A 16,789-nucleotide genomic window follows, 5' to 3' on the forward strand; every position below is an offset into this window, starting at 1 on the left:
TTTAAGGATTAAATTGACGAGAGAGTGATAGTTTATGGACCGAATTAACTGTTTATTGGGCAAACAAGAGAGGGTTCTAAATTGATCGATGAATCAATTGAGTGATGGGAAAAAATACCATGATTGAGGTTTTTGGGAGAGAAAGAAGGAGGAATGAGTAGTGAGGGAGCAAGAAGTAACATACCTTTTGTGCAATGATGACATCGGACCTAATAAAATACAAGTTTTTTAACAAGCATTTAGACTATTACTTTTTCCACCTTTTATGTTTCTCATTCACCCTATGTGTTTCTAATGACCAAATTAATCATTTATTGTGCAAACAAGAGAGGGTTCTAAATTGATCGATGAATCAGCAAAGTGAGATGAAAAACATACCATGATTGAGGTTTAGGGGAGAGAAAGAAGGAGGAAAAAAAAAGTGGGGGAGCAAGAAGTAACCAGCCTTTTCTGCAACGATGACATTGGGCCTAACAAAGTACAAGTTTTTTTGCAACAAGCAATTAAGCTGTTACTTTTTACACCCTATATGTTTCTCACTTGTCCTATTTTTTTCTTTCAAAAATACCTATTGCTCGGATTATATAATCTCAATGTTTGTTTCAGATTAGATAATCTGAAAACTTCCTACATATATATATATATATATATATATATATATATAACTCAAAAATTAGGAAACCTCCATCATTTCCAACAGTCAGGTTTTCCCCAAATACTTCCCTCTCACCACCAAAAATCCAAAAGCCCAAGATTGTGTGATTGAAAGTTTTTTGCTCAAAAGTATCACATTTCAAGTCTTTCAATTACCAAACACAAGCTAAGGTAACATTGCTTTAATTTAGATTAAGTTGGTTCAATTTTTTTTCTTCTGGATAATGAACATGTTCGGATTATATGATCTAAACTAGGTTCTTCTTTTTCTGATTATATAATCTAGACATATTCATTGTATGTTGTTTTAGTTATTTTGTGGGTTTTTATTAATTGTATGTATATGCGATTTGCATATTTCACATATGGACGGCATAGACCGCAGTAGAAACGATAAACCATCCATGACTGCTTCTTCTAGGCAAGAGCAGATCGAGAAGATTGTAGTGGTAGGGAGAGTGTGCAGGGGCAGGGTCCGCCGTGCTGATAGCGTCAGACCATCTCAAGTGAACGAGTCTAAGCCCCAACCACAACGAAATTATGCGAAGTATGAAGAGGTTGATTCTGACAATTTATGGGGGGGACACGGATGATGATGAGAAACCACATTAGGAGGTGGAGCCACAATCGATGGATGTATATCCTGGTGGCGCGTATCATGTGTGATCAATGCATTTTTGCACATGTTTTATAGCATTGCATTTTGATATTTTGAGAGCTTTTTATGCTTAACATGATAATTTTTGCATTTTTTTTTCGTATTTTGGGTTTGATTTGAGCGTTAATATAATTTGTGGATTAATTTTTGTTTTCAATTTGTTTTGACCCCTGTTCATTGTGCAGGCCATAATTTTGGCTACGTTTATTAGAACGAGGTGTAAAAATAAGAGTTAGAAAGCTAAGGAAAATATCTACAACTTTCATGTTAAGCATGAAGACCATTTTGGACGTCCTCCGGATAAAAAATACCGTTCTCTGAAGCAGTTGTGTTGACCACAAATTTGGGTCAAATGTTTTTACCGTAAATGAGTCGATTAGCCGTCTTTTGGCCCAACTATTGATGTAGCTCGTTCTATAACTTTAGGTTAATGTTTGTACCTATAAAGAAAGCTGAAAACAGCATAAACACTCTTTCTTTTCCATTCAGCCGTATCATCAAAATTTTGTGAAAACTTATTGTGATGGAAGTCAAAACCCTAAATTGATCCATTCGTGTAAGAGTGCTTCATTTATGAATTCTTGAGGTTTGGATTCTAATGTGAATTTCGTTTACATTTCAATTGCTTTCTGTCTCAATTTCTTTAATTTGATTTGATACTTGCTCAATCTCGTCTCTATTAATGCAAATTCGATTATGTTGATGCTTACTCAATTTGTTTCAGTTTTGCACCAATGAGATTATTCAAATTGCTTTATCACTTGTTTAAATTAGTTTGAATATAAATTGATATAGGTTATGTGGCTTAGCATATAATGATTGAATTATGTAATGATATTAATTGTGTTCTATGTGACACTTGTTCACTTTCATAGTGATAAGTGCTCAAAACTAACATATTCTATGTGTTAATTTAGGCATTTTAATGACTTGTTCTGCAAGTTATCTAAGGAAAAGCTACTATTGTTGCATTTTTTTACCATTTATGCTTTAAATGCTTATGACACACGCTAATCCTTGCGGAAACAATCATATTATACTCACGTGTAAATAGTTATATAACATGTAAAAATCTTACATCACATAGTTAGTTGAACACATTCTCATGCTTATTCAAATGAAATTTGTATAACATGTTTTTTGTTCATGTGCTTTCTATTGATAGGTATATGTTGTTTTTTATGTTGGCTTGGATATTTTAGTACTTTCAATCTGTCAAGGCCAAGGATTTCTGAAACGGACTCAAGGAGGATCGGCACCCACGTGCTATACTGTTTGTTTCCCTGAAGAGTCAGGTTATCACAGATCCTACAAGATCATATCTAGATCACATGGATCATAGTTTTATTGTCTAGTACTTGTATCACCAGCACTGTAACACACGATCGTTCAAGCAAATCAGTCATTACTCTAGATAGCTTGGATACGGACCTCATATGGTCTGATATCTTCGGGAGTATATTGCGAAAGTTTTTGAAATGTACTTTCCAAATAGTATATTTACATGTTTTGGACAAACCTGAGCAAAGTTATATCGTTACCTACGAGTTTTACAAGTTTCAAATTATATAATCCAAAACTGGTGTTCATATTTATAATTTGAGCAAAGAGTATTTTGAAAGAAAAAAATAGGGAGAACCATAACCAAATATGATAAAAAAAATAAAAAAATAAAAAAAAAAAGTAATAGACAAACATTAATGCAAAGGTTTGCCCAATATGGTCATTTAGACCAAAATAAAAAAAGACGGGTATGATTGTGTTGAATTATATTCAACAAATCGGAACCTTTTATCAAATCTAGCAATAATTTAATCTCCCTTAAAAGAACAATATTTTTATTTAGATCCACCGATGAGAAATTTAATTGAGATTCACTCTATAAACTTAATCGGGAGGTTTTATAATATTATTATTTAAATTATCAATTAAAAATAAGAATAATGCATAATAATGGAAGAAATATTGGAGATTATTAAAAAAATACCTTATTTGAACTTCTAATATAAAAAAAAAATGTCGTGTGTTGTGTATAAAGATTCTCTCAATTTTATCTTTCACATAATCAGTTTTACCATTTATTTGTTCATTGTTATTAATAAAATGAAAATGACGAGCACTTGTGCCCATCTGGACACTAATGTAAATAAATATTTTGTATTTAAAAAAAATAGAAAAAATATATTTTAAAAGACATTATTAGAGGATTGCCTGAGGTCAGTTTTGACAAAGATAAAACATGTGAAGCTTGTGTCAAAGGAAAACAAGTAAAAAGTAGTTTTAAAACAATTAAATATATTTGAACTCTGAAACCTTTGGAGCTTCTTCATATTGATATTTTTGATCCAAATCAAATTGCTGGTCTTAGTGGAAAAATAAAGATGTTGTTGATGATTTATCCAGATTAATTAGGTGCTATTTTTAAAAATAAAGATGGCTCTTTTGAAGTATTTCAAATTTTTCGTAAAAAGTTCAAATTGAAAAAAGTTCTAATATCATTTATGTAAGAAGTGATCTTAGAGGTGGATTTGAAAATTCATCAAGATCTTTTGTGATGAATGTGGTATTTCAAATGGTAAAACCAAGTCACCAAAGAGACATATCCTACAAGGCCATCCACTCCCAATGAACCTCCAATGACTAAACACCTGACAACCTGCAAAGTATTGAAAAGTGAAGACTCCCCAAATGGGGTGTGAAATTAGGGTAGGACCCTACTACAAAAGAGGATGTTTCCCCATAAAATATGAGGTCGTTCTAAGCTCTTTGGATGGACCAAACAACATATTGTCAAACGAAGGCCAAACCTAACTTAACGCAATGCATATAACCCAACCCATAAAAACTAGACATTATACCCACCAAACCCCCGGAAGAACCTAAAACCACCCCAACCACCTAAAGATTCTATACCAAACAAACATGGATACTTGTCCTCAAGGGACATATGTGTGTAGATTTAGTGGCGGATCTTCATGGGAGCCCATGGTAGCCATGGCTCCCCCCAGATATTGTATAAATACTATGTTAAGTGTAATTTATTAGAAAACATAGATGATTGACAACATGTGGTTGTGAGTTCTAATCCCTCGGGCTCCTTCTTTTTATTTTGCTGCATTTTTAATTTTATTCACGAAAAAGGTCTTGCAAGGACTCGAACAGTTTTTCATTAGGTAGAACTCAAGTTTACCTTCTTCTTTTTATTTTGCTGCATTTTTTATTTTATTCACGAAAAAGGTCTTGCAAGGACTCGAACAGTTGCTCATTAGGTAGAACTCAAGTACAAAGAACCACTAAACCACATAACAATTTGCATCAATCTAATCAAACAACTTAAATATATATTCTACAAATATTTGGCACCCCCAACAAAATAAGTTAAGATCCGCCACTGTGTAGATTAAAAGAAAGTTGTCTCGGATTCATACTAGAGGGTGCACAATACTTCCTAGGGGTGGCAATATGATCCATGAGATCCATATCCATCCAATCCATCCACTACAAAATCCATCAAATCCATCCATCAAATAAAAAAATTTGTTAATGGATTGGATTTGATCCGTCCATTAAAAACTATGGATGGATTTGATCCATCCACCTTATTTTAAAAATCCAATGGATCACCTCTTTAAATTAAAAAAAGTCCAATGGATATCTTAAAAAAATATTAATCTTTTTTATTTAAATAATTATATTTTTTATTATCACCTTATTTTTTTTAACTAAACTATTTAAATAAAAAAAAAGTTTATTTATGCAAAACAGCTTATTAATATCTCATTTTCAAAAACAACTTATTTATGCAAAATAGCTTATTACGATCTCATTTTCAAAACAACTTATTTATGAAAAACAGTTTATTATGATCTCATTTTCAAAAACAGTTTATTCATACAAAACTGTTTTAATATTACTTCCAGTACCACATGTCATTATTTTTGTATGATCCTATGTAAGATCCATACCATATCTCGATGGACCTTATTTAAAGAGTCACTTGAAACATATCTTTGATTGAACCCGCCCGAACGATTTTAATTTTGGTATTGAAAAAAATCAAAATTTGTATTACTAAATGAATCGTTTCAATTTCATCTATGTTCACTGTGTTAACACGAGGACTACCGACTTCAAGAAATCCAAATTCTCTTGTTAGATTGGCCATGATAGCTTTGATTTGATTAGGGAATAGAAAATGAAGATAAGGACCACTCGTTTATTAACTAATAATTAATGGAGGGAAAACTTTCTTTCTTTCTTTCACGATAGTTGCCAAAGTAGGTGAGAGGGAATTCAAAAGGACCACCACTACCTTGCCACATGGAACAATAGCTAGATAGATACACCTCCATTCCCACTAATAGACCTTCAATAATTCACCTTTACCCCTAAACTTTTTCTCATTACAGAAAATATTGCTAGGATGGTTAACTTCTACTACCAATAATAATATTCCAAATGGAATATATTGCTAGAGAACCTTTTTCTAGTATATACATGAAGTAACCTGGAACTAGTTAGGTGCAGGTATATTTTTAACTTTAGGTGAATGAATCTCTAAAAGCATTTGAGTAAAAGTTGAGAACAATTTTGTCCAATACGTACAGATATAATTTGACCATGCGAAAAAAAAGACGTGTAAATGTTCCATACATATATTTTATAAAATTTAAATAATGTGTTTTTCATATAAATTAATTTTACAATAATATCAAATAACAATAAAAAAAATTATGTTATTGCACCATTCTACTTTGCTAATGTATTTTAAAAAGAATGATATAACATGAAGAGAGAAAAAATATGAGTCCAATATTTTAATGTTTGTATGCAATATTTTTTCGTTTATTATAAGTTGTCTTTATTGGAGGTAATCTTATAGGAGACATTTTAACCACTAAATTTAAGTATTTCCTTCGACCTGGATTTAAATTTAGATTTATCATGTTGTGATAGTATTATCTCTTCTACTAGACTCAATCCTCCTTTGGATGTTCATTAAGCTACAATATTGATGCATACATACTCTTTTCGTACACCTGCACGACATCTGGTTAACCACATGCAATATATAATTAACTCAATTATTTACGGTCAAATTGTGGTTAATTCAACTACATGCTTAACCACAATTTTCCACATGACCTAAATTAAATATTTGTTCAGTAGAATTAAACATACTTTGAATGTGATTAACTAGGTGTCCGAGGTCGGGAAATAAAAATGATTCTTTCGTAGCTTTTCACACCGGAGAGAAATACAAATATTATAATAAAGGAAAAAGGAGCAATTTGAGAATTTTAATGAATGATGTGATGAGAAGAATAAAAATAGAATTAGAAAAGATGAAAAAGAATTAATAAAATAAGTTAAATATACGCACGTATAAAATACAATACAAAGAAAATGACATTATTTAATATGAAAATGAAAGAAAATGACACTGAACTCTTCCTCATACACTCATTTGATATCCAAATTGAAACACCATAATTTTTTATTAACCTTGCGGTTGAATTATATTGGCATATAGAGTATGTTATTACAAGTACAACGTGTAATTAATCTATATACTCGGAATCTTTCATATGTCTCATATTTTGTAACATTAAAATACATAAGATAAGATACACATAAAGAACTATGGAAGATAAATATACGCAGGTATAAAATACAATACAAAGAAATAAATACATACGCAAATTAACGTAATATAATTTTTACTCAAACGTTAACGGAGCAACGTTGATCCACTTGATACTTAACGGCGTTTTCTCCCATATCAACACCTTTACCATTGTTACCAAGTGAGATGTAAGCAGGGCAACGAACATGTATATGATAACGACCAGAAATAAAAGCACCAACCTTAAAACGAACTCTACCGTCAACTCTAACGGTAACAAAGATATTACCGTTATTTTCGTCTTGTGAAAGGCTCACAGAGTTAAAAGGAGCAACAGGTATATCATTGCCGTAAACAAACGGAGACCAAACGTCATACTCATTGTGACCTTGGTAAGAAGGCGGTATGGCGGTCCGGAGAGTAATCTGTTGGCTCCGGTAGGTCATGTAAGTATCGAGACGATCGTAGTATACACCGATGTTATCGTTGGGATTTCGAGACGAAAGTGTTACTTGAAAGTTTGAGGTTAAGAAATTTGGTTGTGATGCGTTGAAAGCATATAGGGTTACATCTAAGAGGATGAAAGTAGGTTTTGTTGGTCTTAGGATTGCCCATATGAGGAGAATTGTTAGTAGGACTAAGAAGAGGAATACCATGATGGCCCAAAATATTCTTTGGAAGAGTATTCTTTTTCTTCCTTTGTGGTGATCACACTCCTTCACCGACATGATGATGTTGAGAGTGTAAAGAGTGTGATAGATGAAAGAGTGATGAAGAATAATTAAGATATTAATTTGGTGAGAGTGGAAGAAGAGTAGAAGTGAGGGAAATATAGAATGGTTTTTGTGAGAGGATGAAATTATGGGGAGGTTTCGTGTGGTTGAGGCTTTTTGTGTGTGCGTTTGGCATGTTGATTAATTTATTTGTAAGTTTGTGTGTTTTTATTAAAGGGCTAGATATTCTAAAAAAAATAAAAATATTAAGAGGCTAGATATGATAAGATTATATGATATATGGTAATAGGTAGTTTGGAGGTATATAATGGTGGAGGCTGCTTTGCTGTATTGATAGATATATTTGTGCGTACTACACTTAGGTGTAAACTAATGACTTTTGGTTTTTGAGACTATTGTGTAGGTGTAACATGAACATGGTCAAAAAAAATAGAGTTTACTATTTTTTTTTTGTTGTAAATTTTAATAGAATATAATAATTGTTTTCCATTTTTTATTATCATAAAATGTTGTGAATTCGATGAAAAATCACAACAATAACAAACTTGATGTGTGGAGTAAGGAATAGTCAAGCAACCAAAACAAAGTGTATGAAACAATTATAAACAAAAGTCAAAAGTAGAAAACAGCGAGAGACACCGGAAGATAAAACACAAAAGAATTTGTTGACCCAGTTCGGTCCAAATTGACCTAGTCTAGGGGAGGGAGCAGTCCTCCGTTTCACTATAATTATGAGTAACCTTACAAAAGAGATATCAATGGGTTACAAGAATAAGTCTCCCGCCTAATTCTACCAAAAGTCTCAATCTCTTCCTGTAACCGAGAGACTTAATCCTAATAGTGTTTTCCAAGGTGAATCAACCCTCAAACCCTAGTTTTGTTGTTGCCTTTCTAAACCCTTGTTTCAGCCCCCTCTATCTCAAGGTTTACTCTGATACAAAGTCTATATTTCTAGAAAAAAAATCCTCAATAAAACTTGAACAAATCTAGGCCCGAAAGTATGTTTCTGTTTTATTTCCTGCTGCAAAAATCGGCTACCGAATGCTCCAAATCGGCCACCAATTTTTGCCGAACCAACTGACAAAAAAACAGTACTCAAAATCGGCCACCGATTTTCTGCTTCCAGAATTCCAATTTCTTCAATTTTGAGGCACTATCACAACAATCTCCTCCTTGACCCTAAATTAGTGATGACGCCAAACCATCGACCACCTTGCTACTCTTTTCCTTGCTTCCCAGTACACCAAGTAGCTCCACAAGTTTACACCCTAACCTCTTCAATCATCAGAATGCCTTCCGCCCTTTTGAAGATCCTTGTGTCCAAACTACTCAAGGAATTTTAGGTAGTTCCACAATTACACACCTTAACCTCTTCAGCCATCGGAATGTCTTCCGTCTTCTTGAAGATCCTTGTATCCAAACTACACTAGGAATTTCAGGTAGTTCTACAAGACTATATCATACTTCTTCAACACAGGACATCTCCTGCTTCCTTGACGATCTACTTGTGCCCAATCACCCTTGGCTTTTAGAGTAATCCACAAGTACGCACCTTAAACCCTTCAGCCCTCGGAATGTCTTTCACCTTCTCGAAGGTCGTTGCAGTCCAACTACGCTAGGAATTTTAGGTAGTTCCACAAGCATTCACCATAACATCTTCAACACAGGACATCTCCCGCTTCTTTGAAGATCATCTTGCATCCAATCACCCTTGGCCTTTTTTAGGGTAATCCCGCAAGTCATGCTATACATTATTCAACCTCCAGAATGCCTTCTGTCTTCATGAAGAAATCCCTTGCTCACCACTAGATCATAGCACCCAAGGTCCTCCATAGTCATACGATTTCCGGTGTGTTCAACTCCACCTCAAGTAGAGTGTACTCTACCTCAATTAGCAAATGTGTACATCCCACTATGTCTTCCACCTTAAAACTCCAACTCAACAGGTAGATCATGAGTATTGTTGCCTCCGCCTCTCCAGACTGATCATTAGTATTCTTACCACCACCTCTCCAGAATGATGTTTAGTATTTAACGTCTCTCCAAACGACTGTAACACCACGTTTTCCCAACATAAAAATTTCATTCAAATAATCAAAGTAATCATCACAAAACGGAATGTCACACTTCTTAAAAATCATAAACGGAAATAATTAAATAATTATCCTTCAAAATTCAATAGCATAATAATTCATACTTCGCAGTGGAATTTATTTCATTAATAACTCAATCAACTTATAATCATTATTAACTTCATATTCATCGCATTATATCTTTCATCAACAACTCAAGGTTAAATAACATATATTTCTACACCAAATAATATAATATTTCTACACAAAATAACATATATTTCTACACCAAACAACATATATTTCTACACCAAATACCATAATATTTCAACACCAAATAACATATATTTCTACACCAAATAGCATAATATTTCTACACAAAATAACATATATTTCTACACCAAATAACATATATTTCTACACCAAATAACATAATATTTCTACACAAAATAAAATATATTTCTACACCAAATAACATATATATTATACTAATAAATACCAACATATAACATAAAAAAATATCAATCATTAAAACAAATCAACTAAATTATAAAAAGACATCTAAACTCAATAAAATAAATAAATAATAAATAGGGCGTTACAATGACCACCGCTCCACTAGGCATCATTCTCAAGGTGAGACACATCACATTCTTCACCCTCCAAACAACACCACACCATCAGAGCACCCGCATCCTCAAGGTGCAGCTTAATGTTGTCCAAATCATCAATGATTTTGTTGAACTCCGTAAGTTTCTCCATGATGGCCTTTGACTCTACCATCTTGAATGAGTAGAGTTGTTGCTTTAGGAATTACCGAAGAGCCAAAGACTTTGCCATATACAAATATTTGAACTTTAACCACATCGATACCGCGGTTGTTTCCTTTGCTACTTCTCTCAAAACTTTATTCTTGAGGCACAAGACAATGGCACTTCTGGCCTTGCCCACCATCTCGGTCTTCTCCGCTCGTGACACGGTGACCAGTAACACACCTTCATCCTTCAAAGCTTTCTCACACTTTTGTTGTATTAACACCGCTTCCATCTTTACTTTCCATAATCCAAAATTGTTATCTCCGATAAACTTCTCAATATCCCACTTCGAACCCATGGTACTTGATTATCCTTTGACCTTTGCCCCAAGGTGAGCGCCAATTATTGTGAATTCGATGAAAAATCACACCAATAACAAACTTGATGTGTGGAGCAAGGGATAGTCAAGCAACCAAAACAAAGTGTATGAAACAATTATAATCACAAGCCAAAAGTAGAAAACAACGAGAGAGAAAGGAAGAGAGAACACAAAAGAATTTGTTGACCCAGTTCGGTCCAAATTGACCTAGTATTGGGGAGAGAGCAACCCTCTGTTTCACTATAATGATAAGTAACCTTACAAAAGATATATCAATGGGTTACAAGAATAAGTTTTCCGCCTAATTCTACCCAAAGTCCCAATCTCTTCCCGTAACCGAGAGACTCAATCCTAATAGTGTTTCCTAAGGTGAATCAACCCTCAAACCCTAGTGTTTGTTTCGAAGAGACAAACGTTATACAAACCCTAGTTTTGTTGTTGTCTTTCTAAACCTTTGTTTCAGCCCCCTCTATCTCAAGGTTTACTCTGATACAAAGTCTATATTTATAGTAAAAAAATCTTCAATAAAACTGGAACAAATCTAGGCCCGAAAATACGTTTCTTTTTTATATTCTGCTGTTAAAATCGGCCACCAAATGCTCCAAATTGGCCACCGATTTTTGCCGAACCAACAGACAAAAAAACAGCACTCAAAATCGGCCACCGATTTTCTGCTTCCAGAATTCCAATTTCTTCAATTTTGAGGCACTTTCACAACCTAAAATTTACTCATTATTAAAAATGATAAGACTCTGTTTTATGTGTGTGTATATATGGTTAGACCAACAAAAAAACATGAAGATCCAAGTTAGCAAGGTTACACCTTGTTATTTAGATAAAAATATCATTCATCTTTATTTAAAATGAATAACTTGAATGTTACTTTAATAATTTTCATTATAAAATAATTGTTAACTTGCATCAATTTGCTAACTTAGACCCACTTTTGTTCTGAACACATTTATGTCACAATTACAAACATTAAACAACCCAACCAAAAAAAAAAAAAAAAGACAAAAATTAAACACTTTTATTATTAACACTGCTTTGTTAGGTAAATGATGTTGGAGGTTATTAGTAGACATAGGTTTGTGGTATAGGGTGTTGGTAGCTCGTTATGATGAAGAGGCAGGGAGGTTAGTGGTTGGGGGGCAGAGTGGTTCTTTGTGGTGGCAGGAGATAGCGAAAATTTGTGATGGTGTAGGTGTTGAGGGGGAGGGTGTTTTTAGGAGAGTATTGTGAGAAGGGTTGTAATGGTGTAAATACTTTTTTTCAAAACATGCTACCGACTAAAGATAATTTGGTGACGCGTGGCATTATTTCTCTTGACTCTCAATTATGTGTGACTGGTTGCGGAGGCTTAGAGACGGCTCAACATTGGTTTCTATCATGTCCTTGTTTCGCCCCCTTTGGAGCTTGGTTAGGTCTTGGATGGGCATCTTAACAGCCGATCCGGACTCTCTTCAGGATCATATTTTTTCAGTTTGTTGACTCCTCTGGTGGCTTGCGAACACTCGTTCTAGATGCAGATTATTTGGTTATGGTGTTTTTGGGCTTTGTGGAATGAGCGAAATAATAGAGTTTTCAAGAATAAGGAAAATACAATTCATCAGTTGCTAGAAAAAGTCAAATAACATTCTTTTTTATGGCTGAAAGCTTATAATGTCAATCTTAGTTGTAGCTTTCATATGTGTTGGTCGAGCCCTTTTGTTGTATGAGCATCGACTAACTTATTTTTGTTTCCTTTGGTTACTATTGTTTGGTTGTAAACTTTTGAGGTTCTTCTTGACAAACCTTATGCTACCAAGGATTCTCTTTGTTTTTTTTTTTAAATATCCATTTTTCGTTGTTTAAAAAAACTTAAAAAAGACAAAATGATTTTGGAAAATTAGATAATTACCCTTTGTTTAATAATGGTTTATAATAGCAGTAAGTAGATATTTTTGTCCAAATAAAAAAATGCACACTTGTTAACTTGTACCTTCATATTTTATGTTGTTCTAAAAATAGACCATTATTTTTCTAGTAAAATATAAATTTTATAATAAAAAAAACATATTGCAGATGTAATATTTTATTGAAATTTAGTAGAATATAAAAGTAGCATCAATCTACCTACCTTTCCATCACATCCATATAATATTTGCGAAAACATAAGTGAAGAGAAATAGAGATAATTGATGAGTCCACTAAGTAGTCGTACATATATAGGAATAAAACATAGACCGCATTAGTGAAATTCGTCACAAACTTATTTAAAGTGGTTTTTTTTTCCTAATATAAAGTGAGTTTTCTTTTCAATAAACCAAAGAAAGAAATTAAAAAAGTGATACAATTATAGTATGGGAGTTAATTTACGATTGTTCTAGTTATTGAATTCAATGTTCCTAAATCGAGTGTTAATTCTCTGAGTTTACCGAGTTTATGTTTTTAGGTACCAAAATCGTGTTAATACTGAGGTAAATTCGGTTTCTGGTAAACTCGGAAGATTTGACGAGTTTGACTGAGTTAACATTCGGTAAACTCTTGTAAACTCGATCGAGTTTACCGAGTTTTACGAGTTAACATCTAAAAAAATTGGCCTTTTTTTAGGCTCATTTTTTTCAAAATCCAATGTCTTTTCTACAAACCCAAAGACTGAAATCTTTACTGAATAGTTACCTTTCCAGTAACACGTTGTTCCTGAAATAAAACGTTTCTTTTTCTTTCTTTTTCGAGTTCTCAAACCTTGAATAAGGGAGTACATACCGGTTAGGGTTGCGAATCCAACGGTGGAAATTCATATTTCGACGCCGGTGATTGCGACGTCAAATAGGGTTGCGGTGGTGGTGTTTGTTGACCTTTTGAAGAAATTAACTAGTTTATTATTTTTTAGATAGTTTTATTAACAACTTTGGAAACTTGAGAAACTTGTTATTTTTGATGGTTTTATGAATGACTTGAACTTAGAGACTTATGAAACTTATGATTTTGTGCGCTAATTTTTGTTTTTTGATGCTAAGTTGAGCATAACATTTTATTAGCATAACATTTTGGTAGTTTGGTATAATGTGCCTTTGTAATTAAGTCATATTTTGCAATATTGACTTATTTACAGTATTATATCAGCTTATATATGTCATGCATATAATAAATTTTATATAATTTTAATTTAGGTAAACTCGTACAAGTTCTCGAGTCGAGTTTACCTAGGTAAAACGAGTTGAAGTAAACTCTCGAGTTGTAAAACCTTGATTGAATTTAATTAAAAGACAAATTGTTTAGAAGAATCTGAGTTCAAAATAAAGATTGAAATTTTTTTGTCGAATTTTATTTAATTTACGATTGAACTTTGGATTATCAGTGCGGTTTTTATTGAGAATCAAAGAATTAAAATAATGTATAATATATATTTTATTTTATTATCTAAAAAGTAATTAATTAATATAATTAATCACTTATATCATGGCTAAAAGAACTACATATACTCGTCATAACTAAGAACATGAAGGTTATACATATACTCTTTCACTTGTTAAAGAAAGTTTAGGTATAAAAAGGTTTAGGTAAGTTAGAAATCAAAACTACCAAAGGTAAAAGAAAACTTCAAAATTCAAATAGCAATAATCTATAAAAGTACTTGTAGATCACACATCAAATAAATCTTTACTTCAACATTAAGAGTTGAATTCACGTCTCTCTTAGTAATATGGATCAACTTCTTAGGATCAACTTCTTTACTTCTACTGATCACAATACTGAATTTTTTCATCCCACTTTGTCACTAGTCCATTTCAATGCTGACTCCGTTTTCATCAATGCTGATGCTCGCCATGTCAAGAAAGGGGATGCTTTACTTTTCAATAAATCAAACATGGAAAAAGACAAAAAGTTCAAAATGTGACCTTTTGAAAAGGATGAATCAACTACCATGATACTACGTTATTTCACAGATGCATTATTTCATATTTATAGTGTAATCTTATAGTATTATATTTAGTTAAAGTAAAATTTATCTACCTTAGGAAGAACATTGCATAATATATAATGGTCAGAATTTGAATCTCAAACATTTCCCTAATTTATTTTAAAAGATGAATTTTTTATTACTAGGTTAATTGACAAAAAAAATATATTTACCTATTGTTTCTTCCCTTGAACATAACTCAATTGAGTTATTTAAAAATCATTTTAAAATATTGTTGTTAAGAGTCTCACATCGAATAAGAGATGGTCAAACAATGTGTTTAAAGTGATGACAATTCTCACCTCACAAGCCGGTTTTGTGGGGTTGTGTTAGGCCCAACCACGATTTCTAAGATGTATCAGATCCTCTTCAATATCTACTAGATCACATGCTATTAGGTTTCATCTATCGAATCATCCACCATTTATATCCACGAATCAATTGAGTCTCTTAAAAATTGAATACACGACTTTCTATATAATATTTTTATATTAAGTTCATTAACAAGGGTGTCATAGCACATACTAGCATCTGTCTTTAAGAAATTGTCGGATGATTTTTCAACTAATTGAACGGTCAAGTGATGTTAATACCAATTTCTCCCATTTCAATCGGTAGGTTTTTTTTTGGGTGAATAATACATATGGTCCTAATTATTTGATGTGTGATGATTTGGAAGAGAAGCTTCTTACAAAACGTTTGCATCATACGTACGTACAACCAGCCCCACTTAAAGCAGAAGCTGCTTTCAGCTGCCATACCGACCTGGTAAGGGATAAGGGGTATTGAGAAACAGTTGGTTTCAAAATGGATGAATCGCATGAATTCAAATTGGACAAGTCATTATAATAGTTCTTTACTAGTCTATCGAAATTTTAAAATAGTTTTTGATTATGCATTTTGCATGTCAAAATAGTTCATCATATTTATATGGATTAATCTGACAATAAACAGGTATATTGGGAATTGATATGACAATATTAATGAAATATTTAATTTCAAAATATAATATGACTAATATGGTGTACAATCATTAACTATTTTAAATTTTTTATAAATTAAAATATTAATATGATTACTTATTACATATTTTAGGATTAAAATGACTATTTACCTATTTAAATTTGAGTGATAATTGATGGATCAATACATTTAAAATCAAAATATTTGATTATTTTATAAAATAATTCTTTTTTTTTTTAAGGAAAAATAATTCCTTTTTTTAAATCTTTAAAGAGTGTTTCTCGGACACTCGATAACGAAACCTTATAATATTGGTTTGTATTTCTTTTTTAAAGAAAATTATTGGTTTGTGTTGATATACCTGCAGTCCTGCACTCACATTTAGGATGATCTTCTTGTACTCTTTATTTGTGATAGTTTTGAACTAAAAATGTCCCCACACGTTCTACTTCGAACGTCTCAAATTTTTTAACTTCACCAATTCTTCCCCATTTTGCTTTTTGATCAATTTGTCTACATATTAACTTTATCATCGTAATATTAAAATAAAGAATAAGATATATTTAATTGATGTCCACTAACAATATAAATTATTTTACATTATCACTTGTGAAGCTCTGATATTTCAAAATGGATGACGTACTGTATCCTCTGCGTATTCTGCACCGATACCTGTCCGATACTTCCCGATACGTATCCGGAGAGTATTCAAATATTAAATTTTATTTTTTTTAAAATAATTATAAGATATTTTCCGATACGCACGGATACTTGTGTTTTTTTATATTATTTTGATTTCTGTTTTTTTTTTAAAAAAAAATAAGAATAAAAATATTATATTACTATAATATATATACATTTCCTTTATCTTTCTTTGGTGCCAGTACGACCCATACCACACCACACAAACAATTGCATCTTTCCCTTTCTAAGAAATTAGGGTTTCAACTTTTTCTTCCAAAGTAGTCGCCGTCCACTTTGGTCACCGTCGAGAAATTAGGG

General features: G+C 32.3%; 1 protein-coding gene across 1 annotated transcript; it reads right to left on the bottom strand.

Annotated features, from left to right (window-relative positions):
• Window positions 1-6,750: 6,750 nt before the first annotated feature.
• Window positions 6,751-7,862, bottom strand: LOC25483722 (NDR1/HIN1-like protein 1). The gene has a single exon (XM_013612425.3). It carries the CDS (start codon window positions 7,664-7,666, stop codon window positions 7,037-7,039), a length of 630 nt encoding a protein of 209 aa, XP_013467879.1. The 5' UTR covers window positions 7,667-7,862; the 3' UTR covers window positions 6,751-7,036.
• Window positions 7,863-16,789: the final 8,927 nt, after the last annotated feature.

The sequence above is a fragment of the Medicago truncatula genome, chromosome 1 (genome assembly GCF_003473485.1).
Source record: "Medicago truncatula cultivar Jemalong A17 chromosome 1, MtrunA17r5.0-ANR, whole genome shotgun sequence".
Lineage (NCBI taxonomy): Eukaryota > Viridiplantae > Streptophyta > Magnoliopsida > Fabales > Fabaceae > Medicago > Medicago truncatula.